Source organism: Heterocephalus glaber, unplaced genomic scaffold, assembly GCF_053883595.1.
Source record: "Heterocephalus glaber isolate CG9 unplaced genomic scaffold, H.glaber_assembly_v1.0 deba00001553, whole genome shotgun sequence".
Lineage (NCBI taxonomy): Eukaryota > Metazoa > Chordata > Mammalia > Rodentia > Bathyergidae > Heterocephalus > Heterocephalus glaber.
Genome location: NW_028258344.1, coordinates 18,291,206 through 18,312,432, shown reverse-complemented (window position 1 = coordinate 18,312,432; position 21,227 = coordinate 18,291,206). Strand labels below are relative to the sequence as shown.

The 21,227-nt window shown below is 36.5% G+C and overlaps 1 protein-coding gene across 4 annotated transcripts in view; it reads left to right on the top strand.

Annotated features, from left to right (window-relative positions):
- The window catches only part of Eloc (elongin C), a 28,643-nt gene extending 12,911 nt beyond the window's left edge, over nt 1-15,732 (top strand). For all 4 annotated transcript variants that reach the window (XM_021256014.2, XM_021256015.2, XM_021256013.2 and 1 more), the window contains 3 exons: nt 4,768-4,821; nt 7,015-7,158; nt 14,803-15,732. In XM_021256014.2, coding sequence (XP_021111673.1) covers nt 4,818-4,821; nt 7,015-7,158; nt 14,803-14,993 — 339 coding nt within the window. In that variant the 5' untranslated portion in view covers nt 4,768-4,817 and the 3' untranslated portion in view covers nt 14,994-15,732. The remainder of the gene's footprint in view (nt 1-4,767; nt 4,822-7,014; nt 7,159-14,802) is intronic.
- Nucleotides 15,733-21,227: the final 5,495 nt, after the last annotated feature.

Genomic DNA, 21,227 nt, shown 5'->3' with positions numbered 1-21,227 from the left:
TCCTCTTACCTCAGATTCCCCAGTGCTGGGATTATAGGTGTGCATCATCACACCCAGTTTAACCCAGCCTCTTTCTCAGCTTCCCAAGTAGCTAGATTTGATTTCTGCTACTTGGTTGCTACTTGGAACAAATGGCCTCTCTATAAACTGCAGGATTAAAGAGGTTGTCTCCTAAGTTCCTTTCCCGCTTTAAAGGTTTCATTTTCCTCACCTTTCCTATAAGGCCTGCATTAAAATATTGGTCAAGAATTTCTTAGAGAACGTGATAGATAAGATATGCTATTTTCTGTTAGTGACATGAAGAAGAGTATTGGTACAGTAAGATCCATGTAAGATGCTATTGTATGTTATTAAAACACAAATTACTGGAAAAAAACTTGTTTTAGGAGTCATCTTATTTTGTAAAATTAAGACTATTCAAAAATTACCAAAAAAATTTACCATTTGTTTTTTGCCATTTCATTATTAAATTTTAGAACTTTCGTAGCCTGTATGCTACCAAATGGAAGAGCAAAATTTGAGATATACTACAAACTACTTAATGTCCTTTACTATATCATGTTGTCATTCTTTCAGGCAAATATTTGCTTAGTGTCTACCACTGTCTAGAAAATACAGCATACAGAGCTTCCTATGTCCTCAACCTGTTGAGTCAATAGGAATGGCCCTCCCAGCACATTGACATTTAGCAAAGCACACTGAATATTGTTAACCTTAAAATCTCACCTGAGTTTATGTAGGCTTTGCTGATAAAGCATAAACAAGATTGAAGTCAGTCTTCACCCCCCTTCCAGTGAAGGTTGTGCTGTTTATCAAGGCCCTTGGTGCCCTCCATCCTGGGTCCTCTAGTTAGCTTAATCTGTCTGGAGGCCCACCTGTCAACTGGTTAACCTAAACTATCAGGGTCCAGCATGAGTAATGGAGACATTCTTACCAGTAGGGAAATTCCATGGATTTAGAGGTCACCTCCCAGAAACCAAGGACAAAGATTTATTCTGGAAACCAGGGACAAGCTTTTATTCTACAACAGGACCCAACTTCAGATTCTTGACAGAGCTCTTTACGCAGAAAAAGAATAAAAGATTATTACTGCCTTAGAACATCTCAGTATGGCAGTTTATTTTTCTTGATCATTATGATATGTGTTTGCATTTAATGGGCTATACTTTTTTTTTACATCTGTTAACTTTTTTCCCAATACTTAATTTTTGTTCATATTAATTTTACAAAATACTATATTTCATTATAGCTTTTTTATATATACATTTAGCATAATTTGATCATACTCATTCCCCCTTACTCTCCCTTACACCCTCTCTTCCTGATCCACTTCTAATAGTCTTCCTCTTTACGTTTTTCTTTTTCATATATACTTTGTTACTGCCTATTAATTTTGCAAAATATTGAATTTCAATGTAGTATATTCATACATGTGTACAATGTAATTTGATTGTATCCATCCTCCCATGACCTTCCCTTATACTCTTCCAATCTGTGCCCCTTATTTCCTTCCTTTTTCTAATGCTCTCCCTTCTGTTGTATCACCCTATTTTTCAGATTCCATATATTAGGGAAAATGTGATGACTTCCAAGTCTGGCTTTTTTCACTTAACATGTTGGTCTCCCAATTCTGTTCATTTTTCTGAAAATGACAAATTAGTTCTTTATGGCTGAACAATACTCCATTGCCTGTATATACCACATTTTCTAGCCATCTTCATCTGTTGATGGACACCTAAGGTGGTTTAGTGTCTTAGCTATTGTGAATTGTGCTGCAATAAACCTGGGTATGTGGATATCTCTATAGTATGATGACTTTGATTCCTTCAGGTATATACCAGAAAGTGGTATATAGCTGGATCATATGGAAGTTCGATTTTTAGGGTTTTGTTTTGTTTTTTTTGCTTTGTTTTTTGTACCGGGGATCGAACTTGGAACCTTGTGCTTGCAAGGCAGGCGGTGGAACCACTGAGCTAAATCCCCGGCCCTAAGGGTTTTGTTTTTTTTAAAACGGGGACTTGCTATGTAGTTCAGGGTGGCCTTGAACTCACTATGTAGCCCAGACTGGCCTCAGTTGAACTCAAGGTGATCCTCCTGCCTCAGCCTCCCAAGTGCCGCCATTATGGGCATGTGCTACCACAGCTGGTTGGCATTATTTTTAATATTTTGAGGAACCTCCATATTTAGTTCCATATTGGCCATATTAATTTACATTTCCACCAGTAGTGCAGAAATACTCCTTTTTTCCCCTATTCTTGCCAGCATTTGTTTGTTTAGTATTCTTCATGATTGCCATTGTGACTGGTGTGAGATGAGGTCTCGGTGTTTTGATTTGCATTTTCTTTTCTTTTTTTTTTTTTTTTGATACCAGGGATCAAACTCGGCTCCTTGCGTTTGCACAGCAGGCGGCGAAACCACTGAGCTAAATCCCTGGCCCTGATTTGCATTTTCTTAATGGCTAAAGATGATGAATATTTTTTTATGTACTTATTGGCCATTTGTTTTTATATTTTTTTTAATGTTCAATTCATTTGTCTGTTTAATTGAGCTATTTGGGGTATTTTTTTGAGTTTTTTGAATGTTTTATGTATTCTAGATAATTAATCCATTGTTGGAAGAATAGCCAGCAGAGTTTCTCCTATTCTGTCTTTTCTCTCTTAGTTGTTTGTTGTGTAGAAACTTTAATTAATGTCTCATTTGTTGATTCTTGCTATTATTTCTTGTGCTACTAGAGACCAATTCAAGAAGCTTTTGCCTGTGTCTATGGCTTTAAGTGTTTCCCCTGTGTTTTCTTGTGGCAGTTTCAACATTTCAGGTCTTTCATCTGTTTTGAATTGCTTTTTGTGCAGAATGAGAGATTGGATCTAGTTGTAGTCTTCTATATATGGGTATTCATTTTCCTCCCAGCACCATTTGCTAAAGAGGCTGTCTTTTCTCCAACGTATATTTTTGGTTCCATTCTCAAGAATCAGATGGCTGTAGCTGTGTAGGTTTGTTTCTGTGTCCTCTATTTTATTTTATTTCATTGGTCTGTATATCTGTCTTCATGCCAGTACCATGCTGTTTTTGTTACTGTGGCTATGTGGTAATTTGAAGTTGGGTATTGCTCCAGCTTTGCTCTTTTTGCTTAGGATTGCTTTGGTTATTCTGGGTCTTCTGTGTTTCCATATGAATTTTAGGATGTCTTTTCTGGATCCATGAAGAATGTCATTGAAATTCAATGGGATTTGCATTGAATCTGCACATTGCTTTTGGTAATGTGACCATTTTAACAATTTGGCAGTTCCATAAACCTGGGAGTGTTATCCAGTAGTTCCTTTAGAAATGAATGGCTCACCAATCGAAAGTATTCAGGTCCTTCTTAACTCAGACAAAGAATTGGATGATACAGGCCAAAAAATTGCATTGTAGAGGTTTTTTTTACCTTAGATTGATCACTAGGGTTGTTTTGTTTTGTTTTGTTTTTTGAGACAGGGTCTTGCTATGTAGTTCAGGTTGGCCTTGAACTCACTATGTAGTCCAGGCTGACCTCAAACTCACAGCAATCCTCCTGCCTCATCCTCCTGAGTGCTGGGATTACAGGTGAATGCCACCATGTCCGGCTCCTTAGGATTTTTTTTAAAAAAAAAAATTTTGGTACTGGTGATCAAAGTCCGGTCCTTGTGCTTGTGAGGCAGGCGATGGAACCACTGAGCTAAATCCCTGGCCCATTGTATATATTTCTTTACCCATTCATCCATTAATGAGCACATAGGCTATTCCATATGTTACACATTTTTGTTTTTTTGTTTTTTTGGTTTTGGTACCGGGGATTGAACTTGGGACCTTGAGCTTTTGAGGCAGGCCGCAGAACCACTGAGCTAAATCCCCGGCCCCACATTTTGTTTAAATAAATCATGGGTATGCGGGTATCTCTACAATATACTGACTTTAATTCTTCCAGGTGTATGCCAAAGAGTGGTATAGCTGGATCAAATAATAGTTCTCTTTTTAGCTTTTTGAGACATGCCTACTGATTTCTAATTTACATCCTTCTCATCAACAGTATATAAGATACAAGTGTACTGTATTTCTTTCTGCATCTTTCTGTTTGTTGTTGTTCTAGAGATTGAACTGAGAACCTTTGCACTGAATTATATCCCCAGCCCTTTCTTTATTTATTTGTATTTATTTATTTATTTAGGTACTGGGGATTGAACTCAGGACCTTGAGCTTGCAAGGCAGGCACAGTTATTTTTAATTTTGAGACGGGATTCTTATCAAATTGCCCAGGCTTGGCACAAACTTTCAATTCTCCTGCTCCACCCTACCATAGTATTGGAGGTACACGTGTGAACCACCATCTCTGTTCACTTTTTTTTCTGTTCACTCTTTTTTTTTCTGAGACAGGGTCTCTCTATGTAGTTCAGGCCGGCTTCGAACTCATGGCAAACCTCCTCCCTCTGCCTCCTGAGTGCTGGGATTACAGGTGTGCAGCACCACACCTAGCTTTTGTTTATTCTTAACATGGCAGATGCTTCACAACCTTTCCCTCATTGCCACCACCCCCAGTCAATTTATAGTGGTTATTTGTTATTTTTCTATTTTAAATACCCTTCCTGCAATTTTGAAGCCTCAACTCATCAATCTCACAAAACATTTTGGTACTTTTCAGTTGATTGATAGAAATCTCTGTTGGAATCACAATTGAGGACATAGTAAATAATAATGAATGAGAAAACATGCCTGTTACAACATTAATCTTATATTGTGTTTTTATATTTTCAGGAAACTACTAAAGTTCCTGTGGAACCAAAGCAGAATTATATAAGAACATAATGGGTAAGTTATATAAAGGCAGTTTTCCTGTTTCAGTTAGAAGAAGTTAGTTTTTTTATTTAATTCATTAAAGAAAGCTAAGCCTTCTGAGTCATTATTGCAAGTAAGAAAATAGCTAAATTGAAATTAGTTGTTTACTGTATATTCCTTAAAGGCAGATCAGTAACAGTATTGTGCCAGATCTAGTTGATAATATCTAGTGAGTAACTGTACCTTCAGAAATTTGTAACTTTCCTAACAAGCATAAAATGGTTTATCTTGCAAAATATATTAGAAACAATTTTAAATTGAAATAATTGATATTTTAAAGTTTTAGATATTAGCAAAAAATTGCTAAAAAAATCTATATGCTTGAATACTTAATTTTATAGTTAGTTACATCTAAGTCCCCTGGATTTTTTTTTTTTTTATGAAAAATTGCAAGAATAATACACTATTGGGGCACTGGGGCCCGGGATTTAGCTCAGTGGTGCTGCTGCCTGCCTCTCAAGTGCAAGGTTCTGAGTTTGATCCTCTGTACCAAAAAAAAAAAAAAAAAAAAAAGAATAATACACTGTCATAGCTTTCACTGGATGGTTAATATTTTGCCATATTTGCTTTGTCTGCATGTTGTGCACTATTTCTCTACTGTTTAATGTCCATACAACACATCGCACCTAAATACTTCCACATGTGTCTTCTAATTTCTCCCATGTCAGAATTTCTCAATTGTTTCAATAGTGTTCTTCACAGCAGGTTTTTTAGTTTGTTGTTGTTGTTTTTGTTTTATTCATTTAGGACCCAATAAAGGGTCACTTTTTATATTAACTTGTTTTTTTAGTTTCCTTGTTTTGTTTCGTTCGTTTTTGAGACAGAGTCTCACCATATAGTCCAGGGTAGCCTAGAACACACTACACAGCCCAGGCTGGCTTCAAACTTGTGATTCTTCTACCTCAGCCAGAGTGCTGGAACTACAGGCATGAGCCACCATGCACAGCCTCCTTAGTGTCCTTTAAATGTTTCCCACTTGGGAGAGGATGAAGAAAGTTCTTTGGTGACAAAAAGTTATGTCAAGCAGAGTACTGTGGCTAAAGCCAGCACTGTAGCAGTACAAATATCTGGTAACAGATGCACTCTCTTCTTACCTCTTTTTATTTTTTTTATTGTGGTGGTAGTGCAAGGGATTGAACCTAGGGCCTTGTACATGGTAGGCAACCATTCTACCACTGAGCTACATCACCTAGTCCCTCTACTTTGAATTTTTAAAGACTGATATTTTGTGTGTATTACTTCAGTCATCCAGTAATTTAAATTAACAATAAATAGTTTTAAGACTGCTTTTAGAAATGTAATGCTGAGTAAAAGAAGTTTTAACTTATAGACTTGGGGCTTGCCAAAGGAAGTTTATCTCATATGACATATAAACATTCAATCATAAACTATGCATCTTATTTCTTTGTTTTTTTTTCTTGGTACCAGGAAGCAAACTCAGGACTTTGCGCTTGCCAGGCAGGCGCGGAACCACTGAACTAAATCCCGGCCCTGCATTTTATTTCTTAAAAAGCATTTCACATGATATAATAAAAGTCATACTATTTAAATATTTTTATATTAGGCTACACATTTGAATGTCCTGTTTTAGTTACAAAAAAATGCTTCCTTGAAAATTTCTGGTAGATTTTTCATCTAGTGTTGTGTCCTTTGATACAGAGTTTATATGGTAGTGGAAGATTTTTTTTTTTTGTACCAGGGATCGAACTCGGGTCCTTGCGCTTGCAAGACAGGCAGCGTAACCACTGAGCTAAATCCCCAGCCCTAGTGGAAGATATTTAGAGAGTAGTAAAATAGGATGTTAGAAACTTTTAAACTGTGGTAATGTTACCTTACAGAAATGTTTTTGGTCATGAATTCCTCAGATGTTAACCTTGGTAAACCTAATTCATCCATCTATCTATCCTTCCTTCCTTTCTTCATTCCCTCCCTTCTGCCCTGGCATCGAACCCATGGGCATTCTACCTTTGAGGTGCATCCTTAGTACTTATTTTTTATTTCGACCTGGCTTTGCTAATTTTTCCAGCTTGGTCTCAAATATGTGATCCTTCTGCCTCAGACCCTCCCACATAGCTGGGATTATAGGCATGGGCCATCACTCCAGGCACTATTTGTTTTTAATACATATGTCATGCAAAACTCATTTCACTACTTACTTTCCTTTAGATGGTGAGGAGAAAACCTATGGTGGCTGTGAAGGCCCTGATGCTATGTATGTCAAATTGATATCTTCTGATGGTCATGAATTTATTGTAAAAAGAGAACATGCACTAACATCAGGAACAATAAAAGCCATGTTGAGTGGCCCAGGTAGGTACAGTTCCTTGTTTTCCGTTATGCATCTTTTGTTTGTTGAAGGTGTTTTTTTAAGTTGAATCAAATGACTCTTAGGGTTTAAAATGAGAGTTTCTCTTCTAATATTATTGCATGATTATATTGATTGGGAAAAAAACTGGCTTCTGCCATTTTCTGAGTCATGATTTTTGTTCTAGTTATATATAAAGTTTATAGAAGTCATCACCTCCCAATCTGTATTTTTAACCTTTTTTTTCTTGAAATAAAATTTTGTAACCTTAAAAATTCACATAAAATTAAGTTTTAAAGTTAACAATTCAGTGGCATATACTGCATTCAGTGTTGTGCAACCATCACTTCTAATTCCAAGACAGTTTCATCACTCTGGAAGGAAACTCCGTGCTCATTAAGCTATCATTATCTCTTCTGTCCCTACCAATATTCAGTAACTATCAGTCTGCTTTTTTAATTTCCCTGTTCTGGATATTTCACACAAATGAAATCATAAAATATATGTGTCTGGCTTTTTTTCACTTGGCATTGTTTTTAGGGTTCACCCATGTAGTGGTAGCATGTATAGTAGTACTGCAGTCCTTTTTATGGCTAAGTAATAGTATATTGGGTGACTATGCCACATGTTCTTTATCTGTTCATTAGTTGATGAATTTTTGGGTTGTTTCCACCTTTAGACTATGTTGAATAGTGCTGGTCTGAACATTTATGTATAGGTTATTTGTTTTCATTTCTTTGGCATATATTCCTTGTAGTGGAATTGCTTAATCATTCATACATTTACCTTCTAGAGGAACCACCAAATTATTTCCACAGCAGATGAATCATTTTCTGCTCTTACCAATAGATAGCATAATAGGGTTTTTATATGTCTTGGCCAATATTTGTTATTGTCTCTTTTGCTTTTGGGGTTTTTTTTTTTCCTTTTTTTTCCTTTTTCCAGTACTGGGGATTGAACCTAGGATCTTGCAGTATCACTGTGGTACATCCCCAGCCCCACCCCCCCCTTTTTAAAAGCAAAACCTTTATTGGTACATTTTAGATATACATAATGATGACATTCATCATGAGGAATTTGTACCTGTACATGATATATCTTGCTTCTTTTTTTCCTATCCCCCTCTTTGACCTCTCTTCCCCTTCTTATTTACAAAAGCTTTGTTTCCATTTTTTCCTTCTATTCCCTTTTTTCCCTTGTCCTTTCTTCCCCCTTATCCCTTCTCTTGTTCTTTCTCATTTGAACATTTTCTTCCCATTTCCCAATATCTATACATTTTAATCCTTATTTCCACTTAGGGTTTCTCACACCAGGGAAACAATGTGGTATTTAAACATATGTATCCCATTTATGTCACATAAGAGTATGGTCTCAAGGTGCATTCATTTAGATAGAAGTGTCTCAAGCTTATCCTTTATAGCTGAGTAGTACTCGTATAAAAAAACCCACATCTATCAGTTTGTCACTCGATTGGTGTTTGGGCTGTTTCCAAGATTTAGCTATTACAAACTATGCTGGCTATAAACATGGGTCTGCATATGTCACTGTGGTATGATGCTTTTAATTCTTTTGGGAAGATACCATGAAGGGGAATAGCTGGGTCAAATAGAACCTCAAGTTTTAATTTTTTGAGGAATCTCCACCCTGATTTCCACAGTGGTTGCACCCACCTACACTCCCACTAACAGTGGTTCCATTTTCCCTACAGCCCCACCAGCATTTGTTATTGGTTGATTTCATGATAGCAGCCATTCTTTCTGGGGGAAGTGGAATCTTAGCATTATTTTAATTTGTATCTCTTGAATGACCAGTGATGTTGAACATTTTTTTAAAAATTAATGTATTAATTACATTTTTTTTTTTCTTTTGGTACCAGGGATTGAATTTGGGACCTTGCACTTGCAAGGCAGGCGGCAGAACCACTGAGCTAAATCCCCGGCCTGAACATTTTTTAACGTATTTATTTGCTGTTTCTATTTCTTTGTCTGAGAGGTGTCTCTTCATTTCAAATGCTCATTTTTGGATTTGTTCTTTAAATTTGGGGGGGGGGGCTCCTGATTTTTTTTTTTAGTTCTTTATGTATTCTGGATATTAGTCCTTTGTCTGAGGAACAGCTGGCAAAAATATTTTCCCATACCATGGGTTGTCTCTTCACTGTTGGTGGTTTCTTTTGCTGTGCAGAATCTTTTTTTTTTTTTTTTTTTTTTTTTTGGTACCAAGGATCGAGCTCGGGCCCTTGAACTTGCAAGGCAGGTGCCAGAACCACTGAGCTAAATCCCTGGCCCTGCAAAAGCTTTTTAATAAGATCCCAGTTGTTGATTCTTTGTGCTAGTTCCTGTGTGATGTTTTGTTCATAAAGTCTTTGCCTACACCAATGTCTCCAAGAGTTCTACCTATTCTATCTTCTAGGAGATTTAGTGCTTCTGTTTTAATATTTAGATCTTTGAACCATTTTGATTTTAGATTAGTGCGTGGTGAAAGATATAGGTCTAGTTTCAGTCCTTGGCATGTGGAAAACCAGTTTCCAGCACCATTTATTAAAGAGGCGTCTTCCAGTGAAGGTGTTTGGCTTCTTTGTCAAAGATAAGGTCACAGCCCTTTTTCATTTTAGTTTTGCCAATGGATATAAACTGATATGTCATTGTGGTCTGATTTGTTTTTGCATAATAACTTACAATGTTGAATGTCTTTGTGTGCCTTCCGGCTATCTGTGTATCTTTGAGGAATGCTCAAGCCTTTTGCCCAGAAGCATTCTACCACTGAGCTGTACCCCATCCCTGACTGTCGTTTTGCTGATGGTGTCATCTGGAGCAGTAAACAATTAAATTTTTAAATTTTGATGAAGTATGATTTATTTATTTTTCTATTTTATTTTTCTTTATACTTCCAAATCCAGTATATATCATCAGAATTTCATGAAGCTAGATGCCCCTAAATTTTCTTCTAATTTTATGGGGTTAGCTCTTTAATTTTTGTGTATGATGTGGGATAATTGTTCAGCTCTATTCTTTTGCATATGAATATCCACTACCGTTTGTTGAAGAGACAATTTTTTCCCTTTTGAATGGTCTTGGCACCCTTGTTTAAAATCAGTTGACCATAGATGTGTGTGGGTTTATTTCTCAGCTCTTGATTCTATTGATCTATATGTTTATTCTTTTACTGGTACCACACTGTTCTGATTACTGTATCTTTGTACATGCCTGCCTTGCAACCACAAGGTCCTGAGTTCGAGCCCTAGTACCGCAAAAAAAAAAGAAAATAAAAACCAAAAACTTTAATAGTTATTAATATTTTGTCCATCATATCTCACTTCACCTACTGTCCGTACCTCTCCCCTCTTTTTTAGTATTTCAGTCATCTCTGGCTTCGTCATAGTTCTCATGTACCTTTTTTATATAGACTATCAGGTTTTCAGAGAAACAAGGTCATTTATATAAGGTCCACATTTTAAATAGATTTAATATTTCCTTCTGTACACTCAGAATTGTAGAGATTTGGCCAGGGATGTAGTTCAGCAGTAAAGCATCTGCCTGGCAAGCACAAGGCCCTGAGTTCAATTCCCAGTACAAAAAAAAAATAGTAGAAATTTGATTAGATTCTGCTTCTTATTTCTAGTCAAAGATACTTTATAAGTGCTACCTTTTTTTTTTTTTAGTTTTTTGAGACAGGGTCTCGCTCTTAGTTCAGGCTGGCCTCAAACTTGAATTTCTCCTGCCTCAGCCTCCGGAGTGCTGGGATTATAGGCCTGTGCCATCATCCCCAGCTATAAGTGCTACTTTTGTAATCCCTTAACCTGTGGAGGCTTTTAATTTTTTAGTTTTTTGCCTTTTTTTTTTGTTCTGTTTTGTAGTTTGGGAAATGGGGCTCAGCACCTTGTGCACTAACTGTATTCCTGTTATATCACATCTTTTAGCAATGTCCAGATTGGTAAGTAGGCTCCAGTATTGTCAGACTGATTCACCCATGAAACTCCCTACTCTGACTTTCATATAATGATTTTGGCATTTACTGTGACTATTGTGATTCACTTCATTTGTGATTATAAAATGATGATTTCAGGTAATCCTGTAATTGCTTCTGCCTTTATTGGCTAGAATCATCCTATAAAGAAATATTTGACTATCCCAGGCAAAGTAGCGATTGCCTATAATCCCCAGCACTCTGGGAGACTGAGGCAGGAGGGTTGCAATTTTAAGCCTAGTCTGGGCAAATGAGTCATTTAGCAAGATCCTGATTCGGCATGAAAAATAAAAAAGGGCTGAGGATGTAGCTCAGTGTGAAGATTTTGGGTTCAATCCCCAGTACCACCAAAAAAACTCTTTAACTATTTTGATTACTTTGAAGTACAGTCTATCTATATAAAGACACAGTTTAAAGATAAAATAAATGTTTGCTGCTGCTTCCTCCTCCTCCTTTTCTTTCTCTTCCTCTCTGCCTCTTCTTCCTTTCTCTTCCTCCTCTTCCTCTTCTTCCTTCATTTTGTTTTTATTTTGTTTTATTTTTTTCTTGGTACTGGGGTTTGAAACCAGGGCTTTCATAGTGAGCTACAACCCAGCCCTTTTTAAAATTTTTATTTTGAAGTGGGATCTTGCTAAGTTGTCCAGGCTGGACTAGAACTTGGAATCCTTTTGCTTTAGCCTCCCAGAGTGCTAGCATTATAGGCCTGTGCCACCATGCCTAGGTTAGTGGAGATGTTTTAGTTTTTGAGTTTTGGTATTATGAACTCATAACTTTAATATTTAATGTTTTTTCAATCCATTGCCGTCATTCTTGGGGGTTCACTATGATGTCTGCCCAGGCTGGCCATGAACTCCTAGGCTCAAGAAAACCTCCTACCTCAGCCTCCCCAGGATCTGGGAATACAGTTGCATTCCACTCTACTTGGTGCAGTCATTCTTACTGATGCTGAAATTGTTCACTTTTTATGCCAGAAAGAGCCATATCGGTTTGGTTCTTACATCCTTTTGACGTGGTATCACTAGTCTTGGATAGCTGTACTACTTTCTGTAATAAGATTTCATAGGTTTTTCCTGTACAGTATTCCTCAATCCTTAAAGCAGGTGTTTTTTCAGAGTCCTGAGTGCTAGGGGGATGCACTGCTCTGGGTACTTATTTATTTAGTGCGAGGAGTTGAACACAGGGCCTGACACATGCAAGGAAAGTGCTCTACTACTAAGCTACACTCTCTCCCCACCCCCCATTCCCTTTGACACAAGATCTCGCTAAATTTAAATTGCCCAGCCTCAAGTTTGAGATCTTCCTAGCTCAGCCTCCTGGGTACCAGTTCATCCTGCTGATTTTAGGCTTTCATGCTGGACAATGCTAAGAATTCCTTTAGGGGGGAAAAAATCACAATTGCCAACAAAATTTTAAATTAAAATTAAAGGAATTTCCTTTATTTTAAAAACAAGTTTTATCTGGGAAGGAACAGGAAACCATTAAGTCCAAAAAGATTGTTTGCATAAAACAGAATGAAATAGGACCAGGGGTACAGCTCAGTAGTAGAGCACTTGCCTAGCATGAACAATAGCCTGATTTCAGTCCCTAGTATTGCAAAAATGGGGGCTTGTGGGGAAGTATGGCATGCTACAATATGAATGCATTTCCAAAACATGCACACTGAAAGAAAGCTGACACTTAATATGATTTCATTTGCATGAAATATCCAGAATAGGTAAATCCGTATGGATAGAAAGCAGATTGGTGTTTGGCAAAGCCTGGAGAAAATGGGAATAACTGCTTCATGGTTTATGGTTGTATTTTGGCTTAATGAGAATATTTTGGACCTGAGGCAAGAGGATTGCAAGCTCAAGCCCAGCCTGGGCAACTTAGTGAGACCCAGTTTCAAAAATAAATAAATAACAAGTACTAGAGAAGTAGCTCAGTGGTCGAGTGCCCTGGGATTCAATCCCTAATCCTGCAAAAAAAGAAAAGTAGTTTTGGAGCTCGGTGGATGCTATGGTTGTACAACACTAAATGCCACAGAGTTCTATACTTTTAAAATGGTTGATTATGTTTTATGAACTTTGCCTTAACAAAGAAAAACTATCTAGTATTAGAGGCTAATAAGTACCTGTTGGTAATATTTCATATGTATATTTAAGAAAGGGGAGTTTTAGTTACAGGCAAACCAGAATTTACTTCATTGTGAATTGTTTGCTGGGTGCTGACCTCTTCCTTTCATACCCTCGCCCACATAAAAGAAGGTATAGAACTTAATACCACATTCTCAGAAAATGTATTTTTAGATATGAAATGCTTTTTGTATTCATTACACGGTGCCACTACTAGAATGCTAAACATTTTGGCCCTGTGAGTAAAGGCTAAACAATGTTACATATGTGGCTAAAAATAATTTGATGGATGTCTGAAAACTATGAGGTGCTATTAAGCAAAGAGAAGATCCTCATGAGGATATACTATTAACATGAGCTTTTTTATTCTTTGGCAATGTTGAATCTAGAGTCACTCTACCACTGGGGATTTAGCTCAGTAGTCCCACTGCCTGCCTTGCAAGTGCGAAGTCCGAAGTTCAGTCCCCGGTAGGAGAAAAAAAAGTATAGAGTCACTCTACCACTGAACCACACCCTCAGCCCTTTTTATTTTTATTTTTAGTTAGGTTCTCACTAAGTTGCCCAGGCTGGCCCTGCTCATAAGCGGATTTTTTTATTTTTTTATTTTTTTGGTATTGGGGATCAAACTCGGGACCTTGCGCTTGGGAGGCAGGCAGAGACACCACTGAGCGGAATCCCCAGCCCATAAGCATATTTCGTAAAACTAAAGGAGAAAATAGTGGATTTCCTTGCCAGAGCGATTTTTTTATTAATAGTATTTCTTGGGCTCAGTGGTAGAGCATGCATTTAGCATGCACAAGGTCCTGGTTTCAGGCCCCAGTGCCAAGAAAGTATTTCTCATTATTTAATACTTTATATATTCACTCACTGCCAGAAAGCCAAGCCAGAAAATCTGTTATTTTCTGTGACATTATTTTTATGTAGTAATTCAGTACAACATAGGACTCCTGGTAGTTTGTGAAGACTCGATTCCCTGAACTGAATCTTCTAAAAGAATGATTTAGCTTTTTTTCCATCCTTCTCACCTCTCAGTAATCAGACCACCAACATTCTTAGGACAAGCTGTTTAAGTTTTTCGCCTATGGGGGTAGAATTAGAATTTTAAAATTCAGTCTTGATGAATCTCAAATTCTGTCTTAATGAAGTTTTTTGTGTTGTTTATACTCAGAAATCAGGTAATTTGTGAGTTGCCATGTGGAGTTGTTTGCTAGGACTGCCATAGCAAAAGACCATGGACTGAATGGCTTAAACAACAAGACTGTCTTCTCACAGTTCTGGAGTATAAGATTGAGGTTGAAAGTGTTGACAGGTTGATTTCTTCTGAGGCTCCTCTCCTTGCTGATGTATATAGTCCTCTCCCTGTGTCTTCACACAGTCTTCCCCTGTACCTGTCTGTGTCCTAATTTGTTCTTGTGAGATCAGTCATATCAGACTGCTACCCAGAGACTTCACTTCAACTTAATGAAATCTTTAAATAAAGTCACATTTTGAGGTACGAGGTGCCTCCATCATAGGAATTGGGGTGGGGGCACTGTTCAGCCCATAACATACAACAATCCTTTTGTTTTACAGGTCAGTTTGCTGAAAACGAAACCAATGAGGTCAATTTTAGAGAGATCCCTTCACATGTGCTTTCAAAAGTCTGCATGTATTTTACCTACAAGGTTCGCTACACTAACAGCTCCACCGAGATTCCCGAATTTCCCATCGCACCTGAAATAGCACTGGAACTGCTGATGGCTGCGAACTTCCTAGATTGTTAAATAAAATAAATTATAATAAACTGTTAATTTTTCAGTATTTAATACTTGTAGTTCAGTTAGTAATTTTTTCATATATAGCATGTTGCCTGTATGCAATTGAACTGTAAAGTTAATTGCAAAGCAGATTATCTTGTTTTTTTGCATAGCAATCCGTTGAAATTTGTTTACCACATCAGCAAATTAAGGACATTTTCACAAACAAAAATAAACAGATATGCCAATTCGTAGGTGGTTTTGCCTTATCTTTTGGATGTAACTTTTAAATTAGAATGATGATGATATAGCAAATGCTGATTGTAGGCATAAATGAACATGTTCTACAAGTAAATAATGGGGCTAAATATTTTAATGTTTTTAGTGTTTTTCTTTAAAGTTCTCATCATAGCTGCTGATAGTATTTCTAGAGTTATGCAAATAATTACATGATAAACATGTTTATAACTTAGTCAAAACATTTTTTATAACTAAAAGAATAAGAGTTTTTCTTAAATGTGTATTTTATAAACTGCAGTATTGTTTAAGTGTATTGTGTTTTGTTTATTGCTACAATTTAAGAACTTAATTTAAAAGCAATTTTGGAATGTTACTAGGTATAACTTTTGGGACCGTAACTGTTTGAATTGTAGCCAGATGGTCAGCAAGTAAACTACATGACTTAAGAGTTCTGTGTATTGTGCGTTTTGGGCAATCCAAAATGCTGTATTTTCATTTTACTATAAAGCTCCCTTTATAATTTTCATTCTTCCCTCATAGTCCTTTTTGAGTATATTTCTACTTGTTTAAATGTGTATTAAAACACTGACTAGGAGCTTTATCTAAATCTTAAAACCAGGCAGTTCTAATCTTCCTCCACCCAACTGAAATGTTACCAAATAAAAACATGGAGAGATGCAATGAAAATTTTATAATATACTTAGATATAGTACACAAATTATCTTCTAATAAAATAAGTTCCAATATATATAGTACCATAATCAGTTTCTAAAATAAAACTCATATAAGAAAGTCATTCAGCTTTTATATTAGACAAAAAAAAATTGGAAAACTAAAAGCATCTTTATTTAGACATGGGATAAGTTGCACTGGAATTGAATTTAGAGTTGTCTCTGCCTTACAACAAAGCTGTCATTATAACATTTGTAAATTTAAATCTTCAGTTTATTTCTTATTAAGACAAGCCTAAGCTGGCCAGGATAGCACACACACCCATAACCTCAGCTATTTGGGAGGATCATAAGGTTGCAGCCAGTCTGGGCAGCTTTTTAAGATTCTCAAAACAGAAAATACAAAAAAAAAAAAGACTTGGAATGAAGCTCTATAGTAGGACACTCCTAGGTTCTATCCCCAGTACCACCAAAAAACTCAAAACTACAACATAAACTAGCTTAATATAGACCAGCTTTTTCTGGAAATTAAAAAAAAAAAAAAAACACAAAAGTAGTAATTTCCTCTTAGAAAATCCAGTACTTTCCAGCTAATTGAAAGCAGTTAAGTATAAGTTGTGTATTTTTAGTAAGTTTTTAAGACATACTGATATGTACTTCAGTATAAAAGATTATCAAGTATAATATATTATGGGGCTGGGGATGTTAATTCTGTGGTAGGCACACAAAAAATAGCTTGCTACTTGGTAGCAAAAATATCAGTTATAAACCTAAATGATTTCAAAGGGGGATAGCTAGAAATAAAGTTTTAACTTTGACTAATTTTTGTAGATAATTTATGTGTTGGATCCAGAAGTAACTTTATAGGATATTAAAACTGAAAAGACTAGGCAGACCTATCTGCTTTGCAGCAAATGGCATGTTAGTTAATAAAGTCTATATTGATGGAAAGATACGACAAACACTTGGTGTTTGAACTTTTTAGCCTTGTCTTTTTTCAAGAAAAATTCATGCAACCTTTTGCTTCAGAATATCTTGCCATATGATACGGGAATTACTATTTAGTCAAATTTAACGTAATTTATATAGCAGTGAAACCTTACCCATTTTTAGACTCATAGTAATTAACTTATTTTTTAAATTATGTGTAAATCTTCCCCCAATTTTTTCTGTACAAAAAGTATTACAAAATCATTATTCAATTAATATTTTATTACTGCATTGTCTAGGTTATGCTTTTTAAATTATCTTATGCAGTAATTAAGTCACCTTACTTTTGATGATACTTGTTAACATCAAAGATAGCATTTATGTTTCAGTAAATTCAGCTCATTCTGAAATACATTTAGACATCTTATGCATCATGTTATGCATGAATCTATCATCTCAGTGCAAATCATTTTGCTGTTTGTTGATTCTTTGCAAAGAATACAAATATTCTGAGAAATAATACAAAATTACTGTTAAATATTGAAGTATGCAAACCCAAGTAATCACTATCTAAATAGAGGAAATTTCATACACATTAGCAAAGCTTGAATGTATCCAGATTTAGCAATGCTAAGATGAGCTCTGGTTAACTATCCAAGTTTGATAAAATACATAAGGGGGTTGAGGTTGGGGATATAGCTTAGCAGAATGCTTCCTTAGCATGCGCAAGGCTTTGGGTTCCATTCTCAGTATTGCAAAAAAAAGTAAAAAATCATTTAAAGTCTAGTACTCAAAAGATGCCATTGATTTTGTATAGTATTTTTGCAATATATAAATCTGGTTTAATAAGCTGGTCATATTTGTGCTGATATTTTGAATCCCTTGTAGGGTAACCTCTTAAAGATTATACTTCATGGTTTGTTGGTTTAAGGAAGTATTTATTAGCCTAGAACTATGTTGCTGTATCGGAGCACGGACCTGAAAATTAAATTCTAGATCTTGTGCTAACTAGTCACTTGAAAAGTCTGTGGGCCTCTGTTTCACATCTATAGAAGTAGGAGGTTACACATTTATAGGGTAATGTTTTGCCCCCTTTTGTAATGAACAAAGCTGTGACTATTGCTTAACCCCAAAATTACAACATAATCAGAATTAAGAACCAGAAAGTAGTGGGGTTTTTGCTGCTTCTACATTAGGCATTGTTACACATCAGAACCATGATTGGGACCAGGAATTTAGCTCAGTAGTTCTACCACCTGCCCCACAAGTGCAAGGACCCAATTTCAATCTCTGGTACAAAAAAAAAAACCACACAAAAAAACCCAGAACCATGATTAGGGTAAGGCACTTGCCTGCCTAGTATGTGTGAGGCTCTGGGTTTGATCCCTACAACCACTAAAAAAAATTAAGATGTTTGAGGTTACTTTTTACTACCTGGTATATATTTTAAAAATCTAGTTTTTAGCCCTGCTTGTCAGTAATGTTCTAATATAAAAGGAAATTTTTGTGCTGTGGTTCCACACCAGTATATTTAATGCCAAGTCAACCTAAAACTCATTTTTCATTCATACACTAGTTCATCCTGAACTAGATCTATTTATGATCCTATACTTACTTCATGTGTTTAGCTGAGAACATTAAATCTTTACAGTTCTAGAGACTGAACCCAGGAGTCGTCCATGCTAAGCAGGTGCTTTACTCTTGCTTCACATAACCAAGTCCACATTTTGTGTTTTTATGTGTTGTTCTCATGAAGGACATAGGCACATTAGAATTGAGGGCCCCCCGCTTTATGATATAACTACTTCCTTTTGCTTTTGTTAATTTTTGTGACAGGTTCTTGCTGTGTTGCCCAGACTAGGCTCAAATCATGATACTCCTGCCTCAGCCTTTCCAGTAGCTGGAATTACAGGTACATGCTTTCGTGCCTGGCTCAGTTTTTAATACAAAAACATTTTGCTCTATTTGACCTAGATATATTTTACGTGTGAAAATTTTTATGAGAGACTATATTGCTTTATTATTTAGAAAAGCATGTTTAAAATGACAGGATAAGAAAAATTCAAAATAGGTGACTTTCTCTTCCAATAGTCCAAGGTCACAAAATAATCTGCAGTGAGATACTAGATCTAGACTTGAGTTCTGATTTATTAAAACAAAAATGAGCCAGGTATGATGTATGCCTGTAATCCCAGCACTCAAGATGCTGAAGCAGGAGGGTCACTATGTATTGGAGGCCAGCCTGGGCTACATAGTGAGTTCAAGGCCAGTCTGAACTACATAGATCCTATCTCAAAACAAAAATAAGGCCAGGGATTTACCTCAGTGGCACTGTGCCTGCCTCAAAAAGCACAAGGTTGTGAGTTTGATCACCAGTACAAAACAACAACAAAAAATAAGATGCTTAGATTATACAGAAAACAGTCATCTTTGTTAAAATATTGAAATAATATATAAAATATTAAAATGGTGAGATGTAGGTAGGGAGTTAATATGTGCTTGTAACCTACATACCTTTAAAAAAATTTTTTTCTTCTTATACAAACATCACCCTTTACTTAGTAGGGCTGTTTGTTGCTCAAAATGTTTCTAGAACTGCCCTTTAGAGGTTATCACTGGAGGTGGGGCCCAGCCATGGCTGTTCTTCTGAACAGCCTGACTAGTGGGAAATGCTTTTCTTTTAAGTATTTTACAATAATTAATGAATGTTTTTTATCTAACCCTACAGAATACAGGTGAGTGGCCAGGCTGAGGCAGGAAGAAGGGACAGAACTAAAGGAATTAGAGCAGCTTTATAATGCAGCCAGTACCCAAGCTTGCATAGCATGTCATGTCACAGAACCAAATTTAAAACTGCAAGATTAGCCTTGGAAATAAAAGTATAGTAGTTAAATTGTTTTTTAAACAAATATTTTAACAAAAATATTCCTTTCTGGTATATCTGTGAAAACCCTACTCAGTTTTCTTTGTTAAAGTGGTCACCAAGCATTAGCTTTGTTAAAGGATAGCTGCATCAAGCCAGGAATGGTGCATGTGTGTAATCCCAACAACTCTGGAAACTGAGGCAGTAGACTCACAAGTTTAAGGCCAACGTGGGCCACTTAGCAAGACCCTGTCTAAGTGTAGGAGGGGTACTGCAGTGGCCCCTAGGTTCAATCCCCAGTACCACAAAATAAAAAATTTTAAAGGCTAGGGTTGTAGTTAAGTAGTGGAATGCTTGCTTAGCAGGTGTAAGGTCTTGGATTCAATCTCCAGTACTGAACAAAAAGAAAAATTAAAGTTGAAATTCAAATGAATTTTATAAAACTGCTGTTTTATAACAGAAAACAAGATCTGTTGCTTTGCTCAAAGTACATGGATTTAAGCAGTATTCCTGTTCTGGGCTACTTGAGAGGTTGAGGCAGTAGGATGGCAAATTTGAGTCCAGCCCAGCCAACTTACTTTGTCTCTAAAAAATTTTTTAAAGAACAGAAGTGTAGCTCAGTGGTAGAATGCTTTGCTAGCATGAGGTCAGTCACCAGGACGGTGCATGTGTGCACCAACACACAAAATAGGTGTGGTGGTGCACACCTGTAATCCCAGCACTCTGGAGACTGAGGCAGGAGTGCCGTGAGTTCAAGGTCAGTCCATGAAGTTACAGGGTCTAATGTGTTGGAATGGCTATACTAGAGTAAGAAGCCAAAAGTTATGAAACAATTCAAAATTATCTGACTTGTTTTTAAATGAAACTTTGCATCAATTTCCTGGTGGCAGTTTTTGTCCGGTGCATACCTTCTAAAGACTAATCTGTAAGACAGACGGAATGGGGAGGGGGTGTTTGGGGTTTTTGAGGTGGTAGTTATCTCCCCTAGTGTCTAGCACAGCGTTAAACACACTCAATAAATGTTTATTAAACTAAATCAAACTCATTGGTGTAAAGATGTCTTAATTATATTCTGCTGGGTCCATAGGTTTTACATCTTAACTATATGTATAAAAGCTGAAATAAAAGATGAGTCTTGGTAGCTCACCTGGGGATGTCTGCTCATCATCCAGCCCCCCTCTTGCAGGAAAGAATACTAAGTTGGGAGGCAGGAAGGCTGTGCCCTGCACTGTTGGTTGCCAGTCTAGGTTTTAAAGTGTTCTTCCATGAAAAATGGTAATAGCCTCTGAAGAGACATTTCTTCAGAGAAGATACACACATGACCCAAACAATAAATGAAAACATGCTTAAGTACTTAGTCATCAGGGAAATGCTAATAAAAGCTACAATGAAGTTACCACTAGGCTAGTTTCAATAACAAACATTCAGAGTCTTTACAAATTGGAACCTTCCTATATTGCTGGTGGGAATGTGAAATAGTACAGCTCGGTGGAAAAAGTTTCACATTTCAGTCCCCAGCTCTGCAAAGAAAAAATAGAATTCCATGTGGTCCAGCAA